At 42.8% G+C, this 24221-nt stretch overlaps 1 protein-coding gene and 1 pseudogene across 2 annotated transcripts in view; one reads left to right on the top strand and one right to left on the bottom strand.

The window, feature by feature from the left end:
* The window catches only part of RNF10 (ring finger protein 10), a 31220-nt gene extending 11676 nt beyond the window's left edge, over window positions 1–19544 (bottom strand). Inside the window, exons 1-6 of one of the 2 annotated variants that reach the window (XM_037052260.1) lie at window positions 19373–19462; window positions 14405–14505; window positions 6932–7128; window positions 2390–2589; window positions 1393–1483; window positions 15–199 (exon numbers count right to left, since the gene is read on the bottom strand). In XM_037052260.1, the coding sequence (XP_036908155.1) occupies window positions 15–199; window positions 1393–1483; window positions 2390–2589; window positions 6932–7128; window positions 14405–14408 (677 nt within the window). In that variant the 5' untranslated portion in view covers window positions 14409–14505; window positions 19373–19462. Of the gene's footprint in view, window positions 1–14; window positions 200–1392; window positions 1484–2389; window positions 2590–6931; window positions 7129–14404; window positions 14506–19372 lie in introns of both variants that reach the window. The other variant, XM_037052259.1, reaches the window with a different exon arrangement.
* Window positions 19545–19594: 50 nt separating this feature from the next.
* On the top strand, window positions 19595–21828 carry LOC118991340 (40S ribosomal protein S7-like; annotated as a pseudogene).
* Window positions 21829–24221: the final 2393 nt, after the last annotated feature.

The following is a 24221-nucleotide window of genomic DNA, read 5'->3' as shown; positions in this document are numbered from 1 at the left end:
AATCTCCATCTCACCTCTTGAGATCCTTCTTATGCACAGAACTGTAGCAGATGGGACATTTACTCCAGGTCTTCTCACTCAGGGAAAGATAGTGCAGGATGCATGCCCAGCAGAAGATGTGTCCACAGCGGGTTATCTTGGCTGCAGTAGGTGGATACAGGCATATTGGGCAAGACGGCACTTCATGGCTACAAATACGCTGAAACAAAATGCCACAAGTCACACTGCTTTCAGAATTGACTAGGGACTGCCCAAGTTGAAGCCTCTCCTCTCCCATCCCTATACATCTCTACTCAACACACCTTCTTCAATTGTACAACAATGCAAGTTTTATGTACAGTAGTACTCTGAGCAGATCATTAAGGAAAACATAATGGTTTAATATAATAAAACTACATAACAGGTATTTGGGGGGTTCTATTGCAAAGGGAAAGAAAAGACAGAAATCAACAAATGATCTCATTTACAAAAAATATTTATATGTAAAAATACATATGTAAAGGCACAAAAAGAATCTAAAAGTAATGCACCAGTAATTTTCAACAGAGGAATCAGAGACTTTCACTTCACATAGCTCTCCATTTATTTAAACCAATGCATGTAAAAACTTAAGTTTCACAGGCTTTATGTCATTCTCAGATGATTTTACGAATTTGGCCCTGGCTGGTGTGGATCAGTGCATTAAGTGCCAGCCTGTGAACTGAAGGGTCACCAGTTTGATTCCCAGTCGGGGCACATGCGGGCTGGGTCCCCAGGTGAGAGCATGCGAGAGAGGCAGCCAATGAACGTTTCTACCCCCCAACCCCACTTTCTCCCTCTCTTCCTCTCTGAAAATAAATAAAATCTTAAAAAAAAATTGTACAGAAATAGAAGTCCAGGCTTTGAGGCCTAATATTTTGAAAGATATTTTACATCATATAACCTAGGAATGGCAAGGGGATACCCAGACCTCGTAACTTCAATAGAAAACAAACATAGCAGTGGCGTGGAGCCACAAAGCTGAGGCCCGGTTTAATGATGATTACTACAGATGGCTACCAATGAAGCAATGTCCACGTAATGAGTCCACCCTGGGTCAGGAGGGTAACCAGAGCCCCTCATGTATTTCCCCGGCTACTTCTTCCGTGGAGAAGGAAGGTAGTAGATAGGACCGCTTTTATACCTTTGGCTCAGAGCCCTCCAACTCCCCAGTCTTACAAGTCTGTGCCAACAGAGAGCACAAAATGAACTCCAAGAGAAACAAACTGGGCTGATCTCTGGGAAATGTCTACAGTAAGGCCATGCAGAAAAGGGAATCAGTAGTGAACCCAGCCAAGGGCTGCTGTGTCACCACAGTCCCGTTCTTTAGTTCTCTCTTCCATTAATAGGTTATAGCTTAGCTAAGCTACTCACCACTTGTTCCACAAAGTCCCAATTGACTAAGGTATCAGGATCAGCAAAATGAACTGTGTAGTCTTGGTCTTCAGACACCACAAATTGGCAGCTGGAAATGGGGAGGAAGACAAGGAAAAGGAAGACTATCAGCAGAATCCACCAACAGGCCCTCCGCAGAACTTCATCTCTTCACTTAGAAATCAAATGCAGGCCATTAGCAGCCATGGTTTGTGAAGCACTGAGCCCTGGCTCTGGAGGGAATCCAAAGACTCAGCAGGTAGGAGCCTAAACCCATGAATTTCGTTTTTTCTGCTTTCAAGCCCAGCCAAGCCGCCTACAGGCCTCCCTTGAACTAAAATTAACCCAGACTGAGGCTCCATCAACCAGCAGGAAGGCTTGTATTTGCTCCCTCACCCCCAGAAATCCTGGAACACAGCTGGTCTTCAAGGCAGCAGAAAAGGCTGTCCTCACTCAATCATTTGAGTACCAGTTTATATAAAATATTAAATGGTTACTCCAGTCCAGATCCAAGGTTAAATCTTGCATTGTAACTAACACCACGAAAAAAGAAAAAGGGAATCAGTATTTGAGCAAACGTATGCCAAGCACTCCAACTTGCCATTCAATTCTCCCTTAAGTAATCTTTCCTCCTGTATAGAGGAGAAGCTGAAACTCAACGTTGTTAGGTAAATCGCCCAAGATCAAAGGTCAAAACAAGATGCAAATCTGGGTCCAATTCTGAAGTAACACTTTGACTGCCTCACCATGATACTAAAGCATTACTTAATTTTAGCACTTATTTATTTATTTAAGCATTATATTCTTTTAAGTTCCAAGAACATTCACTTGGAAAATGGGTTTTCAATAGTAGGCAGAAGAAAAAGAAAAAACAGGGGCAGGGAGAACTCTTGACAAGCCCCCCACCCCGCCCCGCCCCCACAGCAGTGTAGAAAACGTCTCAGCGCCCTGCCCAGAGGCCCGGTGTCCCTCTCCTCCTAGGAGGAGCCACACTCACTTGGCCTGTAAAAAGAGCTCCTTGTTGAAAGGCTTATGCCCCCACTTGTTCCTTTTTCCCCAGCTGCCATGTCCACTGCCTTCAAAGTGACCCGCCTGGCCACGGGGTTCAAAAGTGAAATTCAGCAAGTGGTTCAGGTTGATCTTCTTTGGACCAGAGAACTGGGCAGGGCTAAACTCTGCCCGTTGAGCCTCTGCTACCTAGAGAAAATGAAAATGAATCAGCATTTCAATTAGGATGAGACTTACTGATCTACAGCTGAAACCAGCACAACCCCTCATTCTATGACTTAAATAAAACACAAGCTTGAAGTGCACAATCTTTCTAGGAGGTGGTAATGCAAAAGTCTACCCAAGATCTAGATGGAAGTGGAGCGGGGGAAAACATACAATTACTTAAGCTGTTTAGTCTGCCCTGCTAAGTGGCAATTAACCATAAAAGGACAAAATAAACATCCCTAACTATATTGAAACACAAAGATTTACTTACCGGAGTTCACTTTCAACAGTCCCATAGGACTCCCACACCCTCACTCTTGTTACCTACTTGTTCTCTGGTTTGTTTTTGGCGAAAGCAAGTCTGTGGAACTACACTCTGGAGGTGGCTCGCAGGCAGCTGCTACCTGCAGCAGGCCTCAGGATCCTATCAGAGACCTCCTCTCTAAGACACACTGCTCTTCACTGTTAATTAAAACTGACAGAATTAGAACAAGTAGGCAGACTAGCTCTGTGTCCAGAAATAAACCCAATCAGCAGACTCAGAAACAGTTTAGAATGGGGCAAGAAACAACACGAGAAAATTCTGCATACAAAGAATAAATCATTTGGGGGATTTTTTGGTCCTCAATATTCCAAAATTGAAGTGGTACAGATACCTGCTATAAGTCAACTAGTGCATTTTCTAATTCCACTTTCCTACTTAATGTCATAAGCACTTTCCTATGTTACTAAATATTTGTATATAGTCACCTAAAATGGCGATATATCATTACATTATAAGGGAATACTAGAAGGCCCCAGTGTAGGACACAGATTGTACATACCTCTTCCACCATGTAACACAATAATGCTTTTGGACAGATTTTTGTGCACAAATATCTGGGCATCTAATTTCTTGTGAATGTGTAACAGAAATTATTGGGTGGAAGAAAATGCAAATTTAAGGCTTCTGCTACTTAATCAACTTCAGAGATTAGTAGGCAGCACTTGCACATGTGATAAAGAATCTAAAGGGTATAAAAAGGGCAAAAGATACCTACTGTACTAGGGGCCTTCTATGTATACATTCTCTATATATAGAATCACAATATATAACCTTTGTAATTAAATGCATACTATACAGTTAGGCAAGGTCCTTTTATTTTAACAATAGAGCTTAGAGACAACACCCCTCCACCGTTTACACCACTCACCTAAGGAAGCCCAAGACTCCCATCATGCCTTACCTCTCGCCCCTTAGAATCTCATTTCCATACGGTTCTGCCAACCCCTAGTCAGGCTTTCCACTCCCAATGGCCAAAACTTAGGTGACAGCTTGTGCTCACTCAACAAAACTCTCCACCTTCTCTGCCTCCTATCTTCACTCCCACTGTCACTCTCCCTGATCATCCTTCTGACACACTAACGTCTCTGTTCCTTGACCTCCTTCCCCCAATCAGCATGCCCTGTGCTCTCCCACCGGCACACTGTCTAGGGATGTGCTATCCCATGGCGGCCACTACCAGCCAGATGTGGCTGCTGAGTGCTTCAAATGTGACCAGTGCCACACCGTGAGATAGCATTTTAGCTACACTGGGTTAAATATATTAAAATTAATTTCACCAGTTTCTTTACTTTTATAATGTGGTAACTAGAAAATTGTAAATTATATGTGTGACTTGCATTTCTAACAGACAACACTGTTCTACAGTCTAGACCATGCTGGTAACAACTATACCTCGTCTACCACCTTAATTTGAACACCCTACATCCAACCAGCAATTCAGTCCTTTCTCAACCTTGTTCTCTATAGTCCTGATTCTAACAATTCTTCACTGGGATCTTCAAGCCAATGTTCCAACACCCCAAACTTACTTTCCTCATTTGCCTGAGGCCGTATGACCCGGTGCCTCCTTCCCATCAGCTGCACTCACCCAGCTCTCCACCGATTCCACACCAGCACCAGAGCAGGTAAACATGGCTAATGAACACAACCAGCCCTGGACCAGTAACTCAGTTGGCTGGAGCATTGTCCCAATAATACACCAAAGATGTGGGTTCAAGTCCCAGTCAGGGAACATATAAGAACCAACCAACAAGCACATAAATAACTAACAAATCAGTGTTTCTCTCTTTCTCCCTAATATCAATAAATTTAAATTTTTTAAAAGATTTTATTTATTCTTAGAGAGAGGTGAAGGGAGGGAAAAAGAGAAGGAAAGAAACATCGATGGGTGAGAGAAACATCAGTTGGCTGTCCCTCACACGTGCCCCAAGCAGGGACCAGGTCTGCCACCCAGGCATCTGATCAGGTCCCCTGATCAGGAATCGAACCACCAGTTACCTTTCGCTTTGTAGGCTGATGCCCAACCAACAGAACACCGGTCTGGGCAATAAATAAAAATGTTTTAATAAATAAATAAATACTTTTAAAACTGCTCATTTTTTTTAAAAAAGAAAAATACAACCACATCACACTGACAGCCTCCCTAAAGCAGCTCCTTATGCTGCCTAGCAGTTGTAATACAATCCCATTACATTTCTGTGCCGCATTAATTCCCCCAGTCACCCAGACAGCTCCATTTTCAGGCTTCCAAACCTCCTCTCTCAGCTCACCTTCCCTATCTACTTCACCGAGACAGTAAGAAGAATCAGAAAAGAACTCCTATGCCCTCCTACCAGAACTCTGCCTTCCTCTTTCTACTGTGGACGAGCTGGCAAAGCTCTTACTTAAGCCAGCTCGGGAACTCTGGACACTGTTCCGGCAGAACCCCGCCTTTGCTCTGCACCGCACTTTCCCTCTCGCATGCACAGCCCCGTCAGCAGAGATATGCTGTAACTTCTCCAACCTTAAAAGCTCCCTTGACTTCACATTCCCTTCAAGCTACTGCCCCACCTCTCTGCTTCCCTTTAGAGAAAAGCCACAAGAAAGTGCTGTACGAATTTGTCATTTTGTCATTTCTTTTCTTCTGCCCATTCTTCCTAAATCTATGCCTGATCATCAGGTCCTTGTCACCACACTGCCAAAGCAGCTCAAGGCAAAAAACAAACAAACAAGAAAAACAAACAAAAACTCCCAATCGGATTACCTTGCTTCCCATCTCTCTGAACAAAAGCCAATGTCCTCAAGGGTCCATGAGATCTGACCTCTTTCCCATTATTTGGCTTCATTTCCTACCTCTCCACCCGTGGTAGCTTCTTGCCCTACCTCCAACACCCGCCTCCCCCCAAAAGTACCATCTCTGTTCCCTTGCACTTGTTAAGGCACTCTTCCTCTGAGCTGCACAGCGCACTCCCCTGCTTCATTCAGCACCTCACCACAACCCGCCTCCTCAGAGCGGCCTTCCTCAGCTGCCTCCTAACACCGCACTCCTGCTCACTCTCTGTTCCTCCACCTCTTGATCAGCTTTTTAAAAATTCAGTTAAGTACTTACCACCAGCTTTATTATACAATGGTTTATTTAATGTCTCCCCAAACTAAGCACCTGAAAGACAGTGTTCCACTCAGTGTTACATTCCAGAAGCCTAAATGGTATGTGGTGCATCGCAGGCAAACAGTAAACTTCTGACAAATGAATAAATCCTTTCCTGAGGGCATCCACTGAATCAGCCCTGTTCTACCTACAAAGGTTAGAGTGTAGAAGACTCAAACAGTGGGGTAACCTATTTACGTAGTCCCTCAGTGATGGCACTGAGGAGGTTCACTAAATTTTGCAAATACAAAGCCCTTACAGAAGGTCATCTAAGAAACTCCTAAAATCAGAAAACCTATGACTAAAACGATGGCATTTTACATTTTGCTAGATACTACAGGGGAAACGTCATTTATTAATTAATGTCACTTTATTACCTAAATATTCCAAGGAAAACCTGTAATTCAAGAGTGATAATAAAAGTATATAGCCCTGGCTGGTGTAGCTCAGTGGATTGAGCGTGGGCCTGCGAACCAGAGTATCATGGTTCGATTCCCATCAGGGCACATGCCTGGGTTGTAGGCCAGTTCCCAGCAGGGGACACACGAGAGGCAACCATACATTGATATTTCTCTCCCTCTCTCCTTCCCTTTCCCTCTAAAGATAAATAAATAAAATCTAAAAAAAAAGAAAAGAAAAGTATATAAGTTAAGGAATCCCACATTTGCTATAATTTCTCACAATTCATGATTGTATCTTCTTCCTTTAAGGGTATTTTCAAACCTAGTTAATCCTCAACTACTCAAGGTTGCTCTGGTTACTTACAATTCCACCTCTCGCTCCCCCCCCCACAACTATTGATAAACTTTGGGGGGAAAAAACATCAGCCCTCATGCCTGTGCTCTAGAAAGGACATTTCTGAAACCCCATACCTCATCTCGTCTTCCACCATTAAAAGAAGAGCTAAAGAGTTTGCTGCTGCCGCCGCCCCTCTGAGGAGGCATCTTATTAAAAGTTTTGCTTTTCTGTGAATTGGAGCGACGGGACTGGTTGCTAAAATTTTCATTTTTGGGGCAGGAAGGTTCACGTTTGCGATTAAAACGCTTGGATCCACTTGAGTTCTTTCCATCTGAAAACAAGAAACAAAAGAATTATTTGAAAAATGACATATATATACTTGGCCAATTGCTCTCCACTTGCCAACAAAATTGTGTTTAAAAAAAAAGTAAAGAGGAGATGCTCTGCTTATGGAGTAGTTACTCTGTTTCACTGCTTCACTAATAAACTCTTAACTTTACTACTTAAATTCTAAAAAAGGGGGGAGGGGACTGGTAAATGACCCCTTCCACAACCTCCAAGAATGCTGAGTTTGGGCCAGAACATCAGTGTTTTGTTCAAGATGTCACATAGTAAGGTAGTATTTTTGTTTTGTTTCTTAATGATGAAACCAAAAGGGTCCCCCTCTCAGGAAGAATACTATATAGACTAAATCACAGAGTCACAGTTCACATTTTCCTGTTTTACAGAGCTTCACCACTGCTCTTGTAAAAGTCCATTCAGACATTCTGATAGAAAAAGGAATAGCCAATACATATTAGGAAAAAGTACTTTACCTGGATGCAGGACAGAAGGCATTTCTTTCTTCAATTACTAAAACATTGCTAGATTCTACACTGCAACAGCTTGGCCTAGGCCCTAGGCCCTAGCAGATATATTTGAGAGGCATAAAAGTAAAACAATATTTACATATTTTCTAGACATCAAACTGAGAAGCTACTAAATTGACAAAAGAAACTGAGCTCCAAGATCTAAGAGCATATTAGACAGCACGTGATATACCTTTTAAAAAAATATTTCTAGCTTTTCTTCTCCAATTGCAGGAATGCATGTTCCGTTTTGAAATCCAGAAGAATAATCTATCTTTGCCAATACTTACAGAATACCAACCTACAACCAGGGTTTAATTTCCTGTTACTCTTCATTTTATCCATGTGCCACACATCCTCCACAAAACGAGTACACAAGATCACTGTCTTCTACCTGTTACTCCAAGAACACTTGCATGCATCCAGTCTTCCAAAGTATGATTAACGGCTGCACTAATGTCTACCACATACTTATAAAATAATATAACCCATCCTCTCTTGTTGTACATTTAGGTGGCTTTGCATTTTCTTACTAGTGTAATACAGTATTGGAAGCCTCTTTATACAGAGGCCTATGAGTATAATTATGTCAAATTCTCAAAGTGGAATTAGCACATCAAGTACAATCATTAAAGCCTTTTATACACCCACAAGTTGCTTTCTGGAACCATTATACCAATTTATTTATATCCTAATGATACTGTAAGAATGTCTAATTCATTGCATTCTCAACAACATTGAGTTAAAAAAAACTCTGTTAAATTGAATCATCAAAATAACTTGTTTTAAATTTGAATTTCTCTGATGACTAGCAACAAACACTTTTTCTGTCTGTTGACCATTTGGATTTTGTGTAAAGAACTTGTTTGTACTCTTTCCCCCACTTTTCTACTGGGAAGCTGAAGTACATGGATTATTTTGTCCCAAACTGAACAAAGAATATATGTCGCCAGACATACTTAACATGTGCCAAACTTTACCAGCTTTAAAAAAGGCAAAATAAAACCTATCAGAAGAACCATTCAGAACTCAATAATTGAAGGTAAAAGAGGTCTCCAAACAAGCCTTTAGATGAAACAAGACTAATTTATTAATTTTCTTGTCCTTTTGCTCACTCCATGTTATCTTATTTCAACATGGAAATCTGACCAAATCAAGTCTGAACACTAATTTAATGGCTTTAAAGCAAAAACTTAGAGAAAATGGAAGCTGAAGGACTTTTAATAAAGAAACCCATTAGGCTTACCCTCAAACTTGAAGGGAGTGGTGGTTTACAAAGTCAAGAGGATTCTGCATAAGCCTCAGAAATATAAATATTTGCCCCAACTGGTGTAGCTCAGTGGATTGAGCGCAGGCTGCGAACCAAAGGGTTGCGGTTTGAGTCCCAGTCAGGGCGCATGCCTGGGGTGCAAGCCAGGGCCCAAGTTGGGGGCATGTGAGAGGTAACTACGCACTGATGTTTCCCTCTTTTCTCCTCCCTTCCCCCCTCTCTAAAAAAATTAGTAAATAAAAGCTTTAAAAAAATGTTTAAAATAAAAAGAAAGAGGCAGCTTCCCAGTTTTTAAAAAAAGAAATATGAAAAATTCCCCCCCGGGGGGGCATCTTATAGTCCAAAAACATAGTATATGTTTAGTATAGTATATAGTACATGAACTAAAGGAGGGGGGAATGTGGGTGGGTGGGGATGTGCAGGGTGAAGGAAAGTGAAGAGGGAAAATGGGACAACTATAACAGCATAATCAATAAAATATATTTAAAAATATATTTTTAATAAAAACTTAAATTTATTAAGAAGTTGCAAAAATTTTCCCCAAAAAATACATCAAAATTCTATATAATATTAAAAATATGTAATTAATCCCTGACTGAGGTAGCTCAGTGGATTGAGAACAGGCCTGAGAACCAAACCACCAGTTTGATTCCCACCCAGTCAGGGCACATGCCTGGGTTGCAGGCCAGTTCCCAGCAGGTAACGCACGAGAGGCCACTATACATTGATATTTCCCTCCCTCTCTCCTTCCCTTCCCCTCTAAAGATAAATAAAATCTTTATAAAAATAAATAAAAATATGTCATTAATAGGCATATTAATGTCTGGAAAAGCAACACAGCTTTTCTGGACAATCACCTTTGGGAAATGGAACTACCAACTTTTACCACTTCGTAGGAATCACTTAGATGAGCTTTAAAGGGATTCCTATACTCGTGCCTCACTCTCTAAGAGTCTGACTTCAGTATACTGAATTATTGTTGTTCTGTATCCTTATTATTTGGCTAATTAAAAACTATTAAGGACCTAGAAAAATTATTTCTAGATAAGATGACCAACTTATTTTATAGCAGACTAAATAAATCCAAGCTGAAGCATGTCTTCCAAGGAAATGAAATGTGAGCTGATCGACACACTCCAATTATGACAACGAGCACCTCACACTCAGTTTGTTGGCAACATGGCATAACCGAAGGGCATGCCATCCTCTTCGAACTAACCAAAGTACAGCCTGAGACAGGCTACCGGCCATGTGAGAGGGCCGCAACACAAAGCGAAAACAGACAGTCACCAAAACACTGCTCTGCCAACTCCACTCCTACCAGTTACCTTTAAATATCGGTTAGGGAAAGTGACTAGCATTTAATCTGAAGTTAGATTTTACGAAACAGACTTTTACCAACTTCTTCAGTTAGCAATAGTTATGGCATCAGTGGTAACAATTAGAAAGTGAGGCTTCAGCCCTGGCTGGTGTAGCTCAGTGGATTGAGTACAGGCCTGCGAACCACACGATCGCGGTTCGATTCCCAGTCAGGGCACATGCCTGGGTTGCAGGCCAGTTCCCAGCAGGGAACTCATGAGAGGGAACCATACATTGATATTTCTCTCCTTCTCTCCTTCCCTTCCCCTCTAAAGATAAATAAATAGACTTCCGCCAAGATGGAGGCATAGGTGGAAACACTGTGCCTTCTACCACAACCAAGTTTGAATACAACAAAGGTTTGGAGAACAAAGACACAGCCAAAGAACAGAAAATTGAATTATATGGAAGTCCGACAACTAACCGTTCAACCGGATGGTAAGAGGGGCGGAGCCAGCAGCGGAGCAGAGTCAGGCAGGAAAGATCCCCAGACCTAGGCTCGCAAGTAGCCCGGACCCTGTCAGGGTGTGGGGCAGACTGACCATGGTCGCACATTCCTGCACAGTGAGATGGACCACGCAGGCCCCAGGGGGCCAGGGCTGACGGCAGTGGCACACTCGAGTGAGGTGGGACGAAATGTGCGGGCCCCGGTGACAGTGGCAGCTGGGACACCTGTGGGGACCTCGGCGGGAGACGGCAGACAGAACGCCATTGCTCCTCATTGACCCCGCCCCCACATACAACCAAGGTCACAACCCAGCGACTGAGTTGCCCTGCTCTGGTGAACACCTAGGGCTCCAATCCTGCTACGGAACAGGCACGAACAGCCCAAAAGATGGCGCAAGAAGAACTCAAAGCCCCAGAGCCAATAACTCTAAGCGAAAAAGAAATAGCCAGCCTCTCAGATGCACAGTTCAAGACACTGTTTATCAGGATGCTCACAGAACTGGTTGATTATAGTCACAAATTAGAGGAACATATGAAGGCTAAAATAACTGAAATGAAGGGAGATGCACAGGAAACCAATAGTGATGGAAAGGAAACTGGGACTCAAATCAATGGAATGGACCAGAAGGAAGAACAAAACATCCCACCAGAAAGGAATGAAGAAATGAGAATTCGAAACAATGAGGAGAGGCTTAGGAACCTCCGGGACATCTCTAAACGTTCCAACATCCAGATTATAGGGGTACCAGAAGGGGGAAAGAAACAGCCACGAGTGGAAAACATATTTGAACAAATAATAAAAGAGAACTTCCCCAGTCTGGCAAAGGAAATAGATTTCCAGGAAATCCAGGAAGCTCAGAGAGTGCCGAAGAAGTTGGACCCAAGAAGGAACACACCAAGGCACATCACAATTACATTAGCCAAGACTAAAATGAAGGAGAGAATCCTAGAAGCATCAAGGGATAAGGGGACAGTCACCTACAAAGGAGTACCCATCAGACTGTCAGTGGATTTCTCAAAAGAGACCTTACAGGCAAGAAGGGGCTGGAAAGAAGTATTCCAAGTCATGAAATCCAAAGACCTACAGCCAAGATTGCTTTATCCAGCAAAACTTTCATTTAGAATGGAAGGACAGATAAAGTGCTTCTCAGATAAGGTCAAGTTCAAGGAGTTCATCATCACTAAGCCCTTATTATATGAAATGCTAAAGGGACTTATATAAGAAAAAGATGATGAAAAATATCAACAGTGAAAGGACAGCAAACACACAGTTATTAACAACCACACCTAAAACAAAAGCAAACCAAGAGGACAGCTAGATCAGGAGTGGAACCATAGAAATGAAGAACACATGGAGGGTTAGCAACAGGGGAGTGGGAGGAGGAGAAGGGGGGAGAAGGTACAGAAAATAGCATAGATGGTAGGTAGAAAATAGATGGGGGGAGGGCAAGAATAGTGGGGGAAATATAGAATCTAAAGAAATTGAGACATGTGGTTATAAACTAAGGGGGGAGAATGGTGGGGGAGGGAGTGTGCGGGTGGAGGGGAATGAAGGGGGGGAATAGAACAACTGTAATGGTATAATCAATAAAATATATTTAAAAAATGAAAAATAAAATACAAAAAAGATAAATAAAATCTTAAAAAAAAAAAGAACATGAGGCTTCAGATCTCATACAAATTTTGCCTGGCCCTCAACCCATGGAATTTGTTTACCCCAAGACTTCAAATACACAGACTATTCAGGGGGACACAGAACCTCAAGCTAACTCTACCATGAGAACAAATGAGGTCTTATGAAGAGATGAGGAATATACAGAAACCACATATTCCCCAAAACTCATTACCCAAGACTGTTTCAGATGATCCTGCATTTGACCCTGATACTTTTGAGACAAGTACCTAATAGTTTGCACAGATTTAGGTAAAGCCAGATTCTACACTTTGAGGGCACAAGAAAGTAAGCTGGAACTCAGCAGGAGGGCTGTTTTCATTTTAGTAACTTATTACAACACTGGCAAGGAAACAGTTTCGTAATGCTTATAGGACTCTTTCTGATGAACAGCGAAGTGCTATTTCTTAAACAGATTACAACAGCTGACCACAAACAGATTTATGATTTTAGTTACTAAAATCAACTCCCTCATCTTGTCTTCCACTTACCTAAAGGTATGAAGTCAGATATCTAAAGTGAGAGGTTGGCCCTGGCTGATGTGGCTCAGTGGATTGAGCTCGGGCCTGCAAACCAAAAGGTTGCAGGTATGACTCCCCGCCATGGACCAAGTCCAAAGGGGGGGGGGGGCGGCGGCGGCGGCGGCGGCGGCAGTGAGGGGGGTGTCTATGCAAGAGTCAAGAGGCAACCGATCAACATCTCTCGCAAAGATGTTTCTCTCCCTGTCTCCCTCCATTCCCCTCCCTCTAAAAATAAATAAATAAAATATTAAAAAAAAAAAAAGAGGTTGGACCCTGGCCAGGTAGCTCAGCTGGTTGTTAGAGGGAGGGCATATATGCCAAGGTTGAAGGTTTGATCCCAAATCAGGGCACATACAAGAATCACCCAATGAATGCAGAAAAAAGTGGAACAACAAAGCAATGTTTCTCTCTCCCTCTCCCTTTCTGAAATCAATTTCTTTAAAAAATTTAGTATTAAAATATAAAGTGAGAAATTGGCTCTTATCTCGACACCCAGGCAACAGGCAGCTAAAGATTTAAAATACAGTCAGCCCTGGGACCCAGAGATAAAATTTAGAGTACTGTTTTTGAAATGTTTTTATAGACAACTTGCCAGGATACACATGTAAATAACTTAGGGGTATAATTTCTCCTCCTTTCTCTTACAGGGGATAGCAATGAGATGACCTAATTTAAATTTTGGGAAGCAGACAAAAAAAGTCTAATTCCTAGAAGTATATTCTCTGTTGAAAATTTTAAATTTCAAAGTAGTGGTTTCTAAATCCTGGCTGCACAACAGAATCACTTGCAGAGACTTTTAAAGCTGCGGGGGTCCCAGGGCCCATCCAAGACCAAAAGAATCACTAGGGAAGGGCCCCATCTATCTCTATTTTTGAAAAAGGTCCTCAGGAAATTCTAATGTGCAGTCAGAGCTGAGAACAACTAACTGCTCAGAACTACTATCAAGACATACTCCAGGCCTGGCTGGTGTAGCTCAGTGAATTTAGCGCGGGCCTGCGAACCACACGATCGCGGTTCGATTCCCAGTCAGGCCACATGCCTGGGTTGCAGGCCAGTTCCCAGCGGGGGACTCACGAGAGGCAACCATACACTGATATTTCTCTCCTTCTCTCCTTTCCTTTCTCTCTAAAGACAAATAAATAAAATCTAAAAAAAAAAAAAAAAAAGACAAACTCCAAAAGGCATAAGACCACTAGTTAAACGGCTCAACTCCAGAACTCAGGATCCCAGAATCAACAAGAGACTTGAGAACTTAATCCAGTGCCTGTTATTCCACGTTTCCCTAAGAGAACGGTCTCTACCAAGTAATGGTAAGCATATCTCAGTCTCTTCCCTCCCATTACCAAATTAAAAGCCATAAATTTGTGTTAATAATTTGGCACCATCAGTACTTCCAGCTCTAGTGCTGACAGGTGGCACGGCCTAGAGGTCAGATCAGCTGGGAAGTTTCTGCTGCTGATTCATGCTGTAATCACAAGCAAGTTGCTTACCCATCGTCCAGAGTGGTTGACAAGCATATCCGGAGGGGCAATATGGGGCCTTATTACACAATGAATTGACAACAAATTTAATCCAGCTGAAATTAGTAATTCTGAATGAAAGGAAGAGAGAGGTGACATCCGGAATGATATATGTGCCAGTAAGTTACCTGCTTGCTAAGTGAATTTATACAAAGTACATCTATAAATATTGCCTAGAACTTCTGAAGAATTCACTTGGACAAATCACCTAACACCTCTGAGCTTTGGTTTTCTTGCTTGTAAAACAGGGCTAATCCTCTACCCTCCCTCCTAGCGGGGTCAATGAGGATTAAAAGAAAACTTCTGTGAAATGCCTACCACACTGCCTGGCACACAAATGCCATTATTATTCGAAGGCCTATTTGCATAAATCATTCCTGTCAAGAGCACCCACTAGATTTCCAACAAAGCCATATAAATCAAGGACTCCAGCCAATAGGCCAAGAAATTCTTATAACTTCTCTAAGTGGTTTTTATTGACAAGCTTCGAGTCAACTCAATTTTTTTTAACAATACAGCTTGCATTCTTTTTAAAAAATATTTTATTTATCTTTAGAGGGGAAAGGAAGGAGAGAAGGAGAGGAATATCAATGTATGGTTGCTTCTCATGAGTCCCCTGCTGGGAACTGGCCTGCAACCCAGGCATGTGCCCTGACTGGGAATCAAACCGCGATCGTGTGGTTCGCAGGCCCTTGCTCAATCCACTGAGCTACACCAGCCAGGGCTCAACTCAATTTTTAAAGCCATCAAAACCTCCAGGTCCATTTACTGCTCAGAGGCATTCTTCAAGATTACCACTGTAACCTGGCTTCTGGTACCGGAATAAGAGGACAGGTGTAGGACAGTGCTTAATATCACCAACCTCAAAATAACCACTTCATAATACCTGACCTTCCCCTAACCTCCATGGCAGTACCACCATGGAGGCCAGGGGGATGGAGCAAGAGCCTCCTTCCCATCCAGGGTCCACTGTTTGCATTTAAACTGCCTAGCCCCTCTTGCCTCTTTTTATTTTCATTGTTTCCAAATGATGTCTCCCAAACCTCTAGGATTCCTGGGATAGTCACTGTTAAACATCTTAGAATTATATCTTAACTCTACCAGAACAATGCTGTTGGGATATATCCAAGAAAGGGAACGTTATGTAAAATGTTGGAAGCAATTAGCCCTGGATGGTGTGGCTCAGTGGATTAAGAGCGGGCCTGCAAAGCAAAGGGTCATTGGTTCATTTCCCAGTCCGGGTACATGTCTGGGTTGCTGGCCAAGACCCCAGTGAGGGACACGTGAGAGGCAGCCACACATTGATGTTTCTCTCCCTCTTTCTCCCTCCCTTCCCCTCTCTCTAAAAATAAATAAATAAAATCTTTTTAAAAAGAACAAAGAACAATGCTAAAGAACAATGCTGTTGGGATATATCCAAGAAAAGGAATGTTATGTAAATGTTTGAAGCAATTAGCCTTGGCAGGTGTGGCTCAGTAGACTGACCACCGCCCTGCAAACAGAAAGGTCACTGGTTCCCTAGTCTGGTTCATACCTGGGTTTTGGACCAGGTGCCCAGCTGGGGGAATGCAAGAGGAGGCTGATAGATGTGTCTCTCACATGTTGATCTTTTTCTCCCTCTCTCTCTCCCTCCCTTCCTCTCTCTAAAAGTAAATAAATAGCTCAATGGATTGAGTGCAGGCCTATGAACCAAAGAATCACAGTTTGATTCCCAGTCACGCACATGCCTGGGTTGCAGGCCAGTTCCCAGCAGGAGATGCACAAGAGGCAACCATACACTGATACTTCTCTCCCTCTCTCCTTCTCTTCCCCTCTAAAGACTTGATTGAGCGCCAGACTACGAAGCAGAGGGTTGCTGGTTTGATTCCCAGTCAGGGCACATGCCTGGGTTGCAGGCCAGGTTTCCCGGTGTACAGCCAGTGAGAGGCAAACACACACTGATGTTTCTCTCCCTTTCTCCCTCCCTTCCCCTCTGTCTAAAAATAAGTAAATAAAATAAATAAAAAATACAATGTCTCAAGCAATTAGGCAATACAAAGAAACTGTGGTATGCCGCTCTGACCTCAGAAAGGTTAAATAAATCCCAGTAGCCAAATTTACCTATTTCCTGTATGCATGAAGGGCAAACAAACCAGCCGCAGCAACAAAGACTCAAGTACGTTAATCACGTTAACTAGGAAGCCAGTGACCATTCATGAGACATATGGTTTAGGGAGTAGAAATCAGAGATTCTTTCTTCACATGTGATAGGGTAAAGAAAGAGACAAAGGAAATTAAATATTAAGAAACTGGAAAACTCTTTTTAAAAAAGATTTATTTATTATTTTTAGAGAGGGGAAGGGAGGGAGACAGAGAGGGAGAGAAACATCAATGTGTGGTTGCCTCTTGCATGCCCCCCTACTGGGGACCTGGCCTGCAACCCAGGCATGTGCCCTGACTAGGAATTGAACTGGCAACCTCTTGGTTCGCAGGCTGGCACTCAGTCCACTGAGCCACACCAGCCAGGGCTAGAAAGTGAAAAACTCTTAAAAAAGAAAAAACAACACTCTTGTTCTTGTTACTTTGACAAAAGAAAGGCAAGTTATGTCTTTTCAACTTATCCCTCCTGTTCTTCGACTCAATACTCTGAAACTCAAGAGGTCCTTTCAACAATTTCCAGCAGAATCAAACACACTAAAACTTCAGTCAGCTTTTGAGAAACCTTTCTAAGGGATTACACTGAACCTGAGCCTGCCCTTTTGTTGTGGTCGGGAACACTCCTGCATTGGCAGCACAGGCTAAGCTTAGCGTTCTGAAGGGAGCAACCTTTCCATTCAACCTTAAAACTGGCCAATACCCAGAATTTCCTAAACCAATGTAATCTCTTCCTACTCTACCTCTGAATTTGTTGCTAAATGTAAGCAGTGGATTATGAATGAAGACCTTCTGTGTTTGGCTACAAACCTTCCTTTCTGCAGAAGTCAGAAAAGTGGGCACTGTAACAGCAGGTACAGCCAAGCTTTCTAACAAACACACCAAACAAAAACTAAGACCAGACCCAACAGGGCAGGCACACTTGTGCGTTTCATAAAACCCAGGAAAAAGTCCTTTACATGAGGCTTTATTTTCTTCCTCAGAAGCTTTTAATGAAGAAGATGAACAACTATTTTGAGTGCTTCATAGTATTTGTTAAAAAAATAAAAAACAAACAAAAATCCCTTTAGTCAAAACAAATCCAACAGTTATTTATTCTATACAAGCCTGTTTGAAATGTTACCACTGGTAATTATTTGCTTTGGTCACACACCAGAATTCTACATCATCCTGTGGGGTAGTATTTAACGTCAGGAACCGTGAGTAAAATGCCTTAAGTGCCTTAGTCTTGCTGTTATTTTACTGTGTTCAGCTTGATGCAAACTTTCACCTACTGCCTTACTAAAGAATAAACTTTAAGGCACTTGTTGCAGCTAACTCATGATTTTATGTTAACAGCTTGAAGAGGAGCCCCAGAAAAATTAGATGAGAATTCAGATAGCTGGAGAATCCCGACCTTTAACTTCACATCTGGGAATAGTGTGCAAAAGTAAAGTCACCTATACTGAGATATGGTCAGACCACTCTAAACCAGTTCCAACACTGGCCAGAAGGATCTCTAAAGGGATCTGGGACAAAGCCACACACATGCAAAAAGTCTATGTGACACTCCCTGATATGGCCTGAGAGTCCACTAACCCCTGCTCATATTTAAAGCATTCACTTATTATCTTGGCAACAGGTCTCCACCTGAGGTCCATATGCAGTCTCTAGAAGTCCTCGGCACCCCTGGTAAAGAAGTTTGCTATATCCAGCAGGTAAAATCTGAACTCAAGTGAGCCGTAACAGTTTCTTAAGCCTAAAAACTTTCAAATAGCTGAACTCCAAATGTTCCCCTCTCTAAGACACTTTCCCAATCCACTGAAAACATTTTCCTACCACTGCTAATACTATAATCACAAGAGGAAACAGCATAAATTACAACTCCAGACCTGCCAACTCCTAAACTCCTGGCCTATCAACTTGTTCCTCCTTTAGATGAAAATTCCACCTTGTTGGACAGGTCGGCGACTGGAGTATCCCCAACAGAGGTAAAAGCCTGGCCCAGGACCGGGCACATGGTAAGCCCTCAGTAAATGGTAGCTGTTATCATCGTCATGATCATAATTTAACACTGAGTGGCATGACCACAGAAACGACAAAATCTTCCCTGGGAAAGGACACAACTGGAGCCTAACACGGGGAAATATAAGCAAGAGGTGGATTCAGTGCATGATACCTGTCAGGTAGTCTCGTAAGCCCTTCCTTCGCTTGTCTTCTAAATTAATTTATTCTCATTACCTCCACCTTTGCAGGTAAGGAAGCTCAGACCCTCTGGCAAACCTAAAAAGACTGTGCTTTTCAACACGACTCCACGCTAAACAAAGCTTTTCAAAGACAAGTCCTCTTCAACAGAGATGGCTCTGGGGCCAGAATATTAACTGTAAGACTTGAGTTTGAAGAGTTTTGGGGCCCCACCCTCCCCTGTTTAAACTTGAACACTATCGGATGCTAAATCAACACTATAGGGTAGAACAACTTTGTTTTTAGGAGCGTGGACTGATGAGTCAGACAACTAGGTATTATGACCTGTTGTCAGGCACATACCAGCTAGGCGACCTCAGCTTTTCTGAATCTCAGTTTCCTCATCTGCAAAATGGGAAGAGTAACATCTACTTCACGAGCTGTTTCGAGTATTGGCGCAAGAATTTACGTAAACCACGCAGTTCAAGGCTCATTGAGAGTAATCCTAAGTAATGGGAACCATGGAAAAGCGGAGAAAAATAGGAACCCTAGTAGAAAGCGGAGCTTGTCTCCGGGTGTGACCCAGCAAACAAGAGAGCGAGGACCCGCCCGGCGCCCACCGCCACAGTAGCCCGCCCTTACCGCTTTTGGGTTTAGACTCTCCAGCTGGCCCAGCCGAGGCGGAGCGGGGCGGCTGTTGCCCTTTGTTGCTGCCCGAAGAGGCGGAGGAGCCGCTGGAGCCGCTGTTCTTGTCCATGTCGGAGGCGGTGGCGGCGGCGTTGGGGGAGCTCTGCGGCATCAACTGGGGCCTCGGAGGCGGCGGCAGCGGTCGGAGCGGAGCGGGCGCGGCAGGGACCCAGGCTCATGGCGTTCGGGGCCGGCGGGGGTCGGCGGCGGCAGCGGTTCTCGGCCTTCATGGCGACATTTTTCCTTGTTTCCTTACTCGGCTTCTCAAATTGGGAAGAGAAGCGGAGGGCGGGGCGGTCGAACCCGCTGGCAGCAGTGACCGAGACGGAGAAGGCCGGGGCTCGGAGGTCCGGGCCGGGCCTGGCGGGGCGGAGGCTGCGGGGAACAGGAAAGCGAGGGTAGGTGCGCGAGCCCCGCCGGCCGGCCGGACTGACACGCTCTCCCGCCGCGGAGCAGGGGAGAGGGCTGGCTGTCTCGGTGTCGGGGACCGGTGTCTCCGACACAACGACCGACACTCGCCTCTGGGCCGAGGCCGAGAAGCTCCTGGAATGGCGACGAGTCGCCAAACAGCATCTCGAAGAACCCGGATGGATTATATATATGGTGGAGATGTGGAAGTGAAGCACTCTGGGAAGTGTGGTTTTCGCCCCTCATCCGGGTCTAGTAATTTCACCACACTCAGTGTGTGAGGGCGTACGGCATGATGGGACTTGTAGTCCAGGCCTTAATAATAGCACGCTAATAATATACAATAATAGTATTTATAGTATTTATTACTAATAACGAATACTATTACTATTACTAATATTGGAATACCTGTGGAATTCCTTTATTGATTCATTGTTTAATGTATAATTCTTGTGCTAAAATTAATATCAATTTACTCATGGCTCAATTTATTCTATCACCTAATAGAATAGGTGATAGAATGGCTCTTATTCTATCACCTAATAACTATAATAGCAACAATAACCGCAAAACCCTACATTTAATATCACTTTACAACACTTCTTCATACAATACTTTATTTCATTGTTAATAAGTCATTTATTAATATAAATAATTGTTAATATTTCAGTTCATTAATAATAGTTGTCATTCAGTGCTTATTATTAGCAGGCACTATGCTGTGCAATTTATAAGTTTATATCACACTTAATCCTCACAATAACTCAAATTTAAAGACAAGGAAACGGTCTTTAAAAGCTTAGATCGTTTACCCACGACCACACAGCTAGTAAGTTATATTCTCACCTACGAGATAAGCAGTTCCCCATTTTACAGATATGGAAACTAAGACGGAAAATCGCATATGTATTTTTGCAATCGCATCACATCCATCCTTACTTTGTAAAATTATAAATGATGCCCTTCAACCAAAGCAGTTTGAAATTCAAAGGATCACATACACACACTGTTAGAGAGATCAACAAATAATTCTCAGACTAACTTTAATTAGAAACCTGTTGTAAGCCAGGCACTGTGCTGAGCACAGGGAATGCCAAACAACACTAAAATTGAGGTTTTAAATATACTCGTAGTTTCCTAAGGTAGTCAAACAAATGAATAGCGGGTAGGCTGGCACTCACCAAGGAGAAAGCCATATTCATTCAGTTCGAGCCTAAAGATCATGAAGCCCAATGGGGAGAAGCCGGATGAGCTGGAATCTGGGATCTCTCAGGTTCTCCTTGAGCTGGAAATGAACTTGGACCTCAAGGCCCAGCTAAGGGAACTGAATATAAAGGCTGCCAAGGAAATTGAAGTTGGTGGTGGTCAGAAAACTATTACAATCTTTGTTTCCATTACTCACCTAAAATCTTTCCAGAAAATCCAAGTCCATGGGGGGGCGGGGAATACAATAAAGATTAAATCAAAAATAAAATAAAATGAGCCCTGGCTGGTGTGGCTCAGTGGATTGAGCTCGGGCCTGCGAGCCACACGATTGCGGTTCGATTCCCAGTCAGGGTACATGCCTGGGTTGTGGGCCAGTTCCCAGAAGGGGACTCATGAGAGGCAACCATACACTGATATTTCTCCCCTTCTCTCCTTCCCTTCCTTTCTAAAGATAAATAAATTTAAAAATAAAATAATAAAATAAAATGAGATGGATTGCAAAAAAATAAAAAGAGAACCCATGTCTGGCTAGTATGTGCATTGAAAAAAAAAAGTTCAGTGGGTAGCATATTTTCTTTATTGCTCAAAAGTTACCTAAGTCAACTTGAAAAAGCCCACAAAATTAAGCAAAAACATCCCAGGAATTGCAATAGAATCATGGTGAAACTGGGTGGAAGCCAGCTCATAGCTAAAACACTGCAGAACAATAGGGAACACAAGGTTGAAACCTTTTCTGGTGTCTATAAGAAGCATAGGGACAAGGATTGAATTTTGAATACCTAGAGTTCCAGTTGTAAACAAAAATGACTGACTACTATCTCATTCACACGAAGAAAAAAGAAAAAAACGACAATAGAAGATTGTGATAAAGGCTATAATAAAGCTAACACAAAACGCTGTCCAGAGGAGAAACTCCAAGAAGTACAAACAGTTGGGAGGGGTAAAAGAGGACTTCCCAGAGGTGTTGTCACTTGAGCTGAGTGGAATTTCAGCAGTCAAATATGAACAAATAAATAGACAAAACCCTAGAATTCCCATAATTGGGCCCTTTTTTGGCTCTTTATTAATCACATGTTACACAAAACATTAATAAGTATATATGTCATTTTCTTGAAATTATCAGTTTTAAGTGGAACAAAAAATTAGATACTAACCTCATTTTTTAAAAAAGATTTACTTATGCCCTGGCTGGTATAGCTCAGTGGATTGAGCGAGGGCCTGTGAACCACACAATCTCGGTTCGATTCCCAGTCAAGGGCACATGCCTGGGTTGCAGACCAGTTCCCGGTTCCCGGCAGGGGACACACGAGAGGCAACCACACATTGATATTTCTCTCCCTCTCTCCTTCCCTTCCCCTCTAAAGATAAATAAATAAAATCTTTTTAAAAAGATTTTAGGCCCTGGCTGGTGTAGCTCAGTGGATTGAGCGCGGGCCTGCGAACCAGAGGATCGCGGTTCGATTCCCAGTCAGGGCACATGCCTGGGTTGCAGGCCGGTTCCTTGCAGGCCAACTACCAGCAGGGGATGCACAAAAGGCAACCATATATTGATGTTTCTCTCCCTCTCTCCTTCCCCTCTAAACATAAATAAATAAAATCTTTTAAAAAAAGATTTTAAAATCTTTTTAAAAAGATTTTATTTATTTTTAGAGAGAGGGAAAGGGAGGGAGAAAGAGATGAAGAAAAGCATCAACATTTAGTATACACCCCCAACAGAGCACCTGGACTGCAACCCAGGCATGTGCCCTGACTGAGAATCAAACCAGCAACCCTTTGGTTTACAGTCTGGCACTCAATTCACTGAGCTACACTCTGAGCTACCCTCATACTTTTAAATTTCTTTAAAATGCCCTCTGCCAATTCCTATCTTGGTTCCCCATTTCGAGTTCCCCCCTCCCCAAAGATCATACTGAAATGAGAGACTAGCTACTTTTTAAATATTTTATTTATTTATCTTTAGAGGGGAAGGGAAGGAGAGAAGGAGAGAAATATCAATGTATGGTTGCCTCTGCCGAGGACACACAATGTATCGTATGCCCCCTGCCGGGAACTGGCCTGCAACCCAGGCATGTGCCCTGACTGGGAATCGAACCGCGATCCTCTGGTTTGCAGGCCCGTGCTCAATCCACTGAGCTACACCAGCCAGGGTAGCTACTGTAAATTTAATTTGATATTTAGAAAGAACAGCCTCAAATCCTAAGGTTCATTCTCATGTATGACTAGATTAGGATGATATACTAAGATTCCTTGATGAGTTTTTATTGCCTTTAACAAAGATGTGAAAACTCTGATTACATAAATGAATCATTCCTTCCATCACTTGTAAAAATTAAAGACGGGAAAAGAGAAACCCCAGTGCAGTTTTTCCGAAAGAAAGTGGTAGGTGTCCACCCATCTGTCAGGCTACATTAAACCAGAAAGAAAATTTTCATTTTCAAAATAGTTTCTTAGGGTCCTTGGCGCTTTCTCCTTGTGAAATATTTACAGGAAACATACATTTAAAAAAAGAATCAAAGAAACAGAAACCCAAGGAAAACTTACCACCTCCACCCTCTTTCCCGCAAGCTGGTCTACAATACACTACCCTTTCCGTTTAAAAATTAAAAAACAAACAACGGGGAAATCTGGGTTTGAAGTAAAACACCCATTCTATGCCAGTAAAACACCCATTCTATGGAGCTACAAATGCAGCTGCATGACAGCAGGAGGGGAAATGTGAGTGGTGATTTATTACGACTTCCTAAGATATCAGAGCTTTTCTTTCTGATGTTTATTTTTCAGAGTTGTCTAGTATGTTCCTTAACAATGGTCTGCAAATTCCTCGCCTCAGAATCACCCGAAAACTTTGCTCAAATAAAGATTCCCAAAATCCGTTATCAGATTTACTGATTCAAAATCTCTGGTATTTGGGGCCTGGTAATCTGCATTTTAAAGATCAAACCAGGTTAGTCTTATGCACACCACAGGTTGCGAGAATTAACCTGTAATCTTAGCCTTTGACCACACTTGACCTCAGTTCTCCCCACTCCCCATCCCCGTTCTTCACCGTTTTCGTTATCTTGCAAGTTGGTACTGGTACTACTACTGGTTAGCATGATTCACAGACATGGCCGCTGAGAGGTGAGTGAAGCCTCTCCCTAAGGTCCACTCCCTCCTGATGAAATTCTGTGTTCAATTTGGGAAGATTCCG

The sequence above is a fragment of the Sturnira hondurensis genome, unplaced genomic scaffold (genome assembly GCF_014824575.4).
Source record: "Sturnira hondurensis isolate 20B ecotype Veracruz unplaced genomic scaffold, ASM1482457v3 Scaffold0007406, whole genome shotgun sequence".
Lineage (NCBI taxonomy): Eukaryota > Metazoa > Chordata > Mammalia > Chiroptera > Phyllostomidae > Sturnira > Sturnira hondurensis.
Note: the sequence above shows the minus strand (reverse complement) of the source record. Positions and strands in the feature narration are given on the sequence as shown.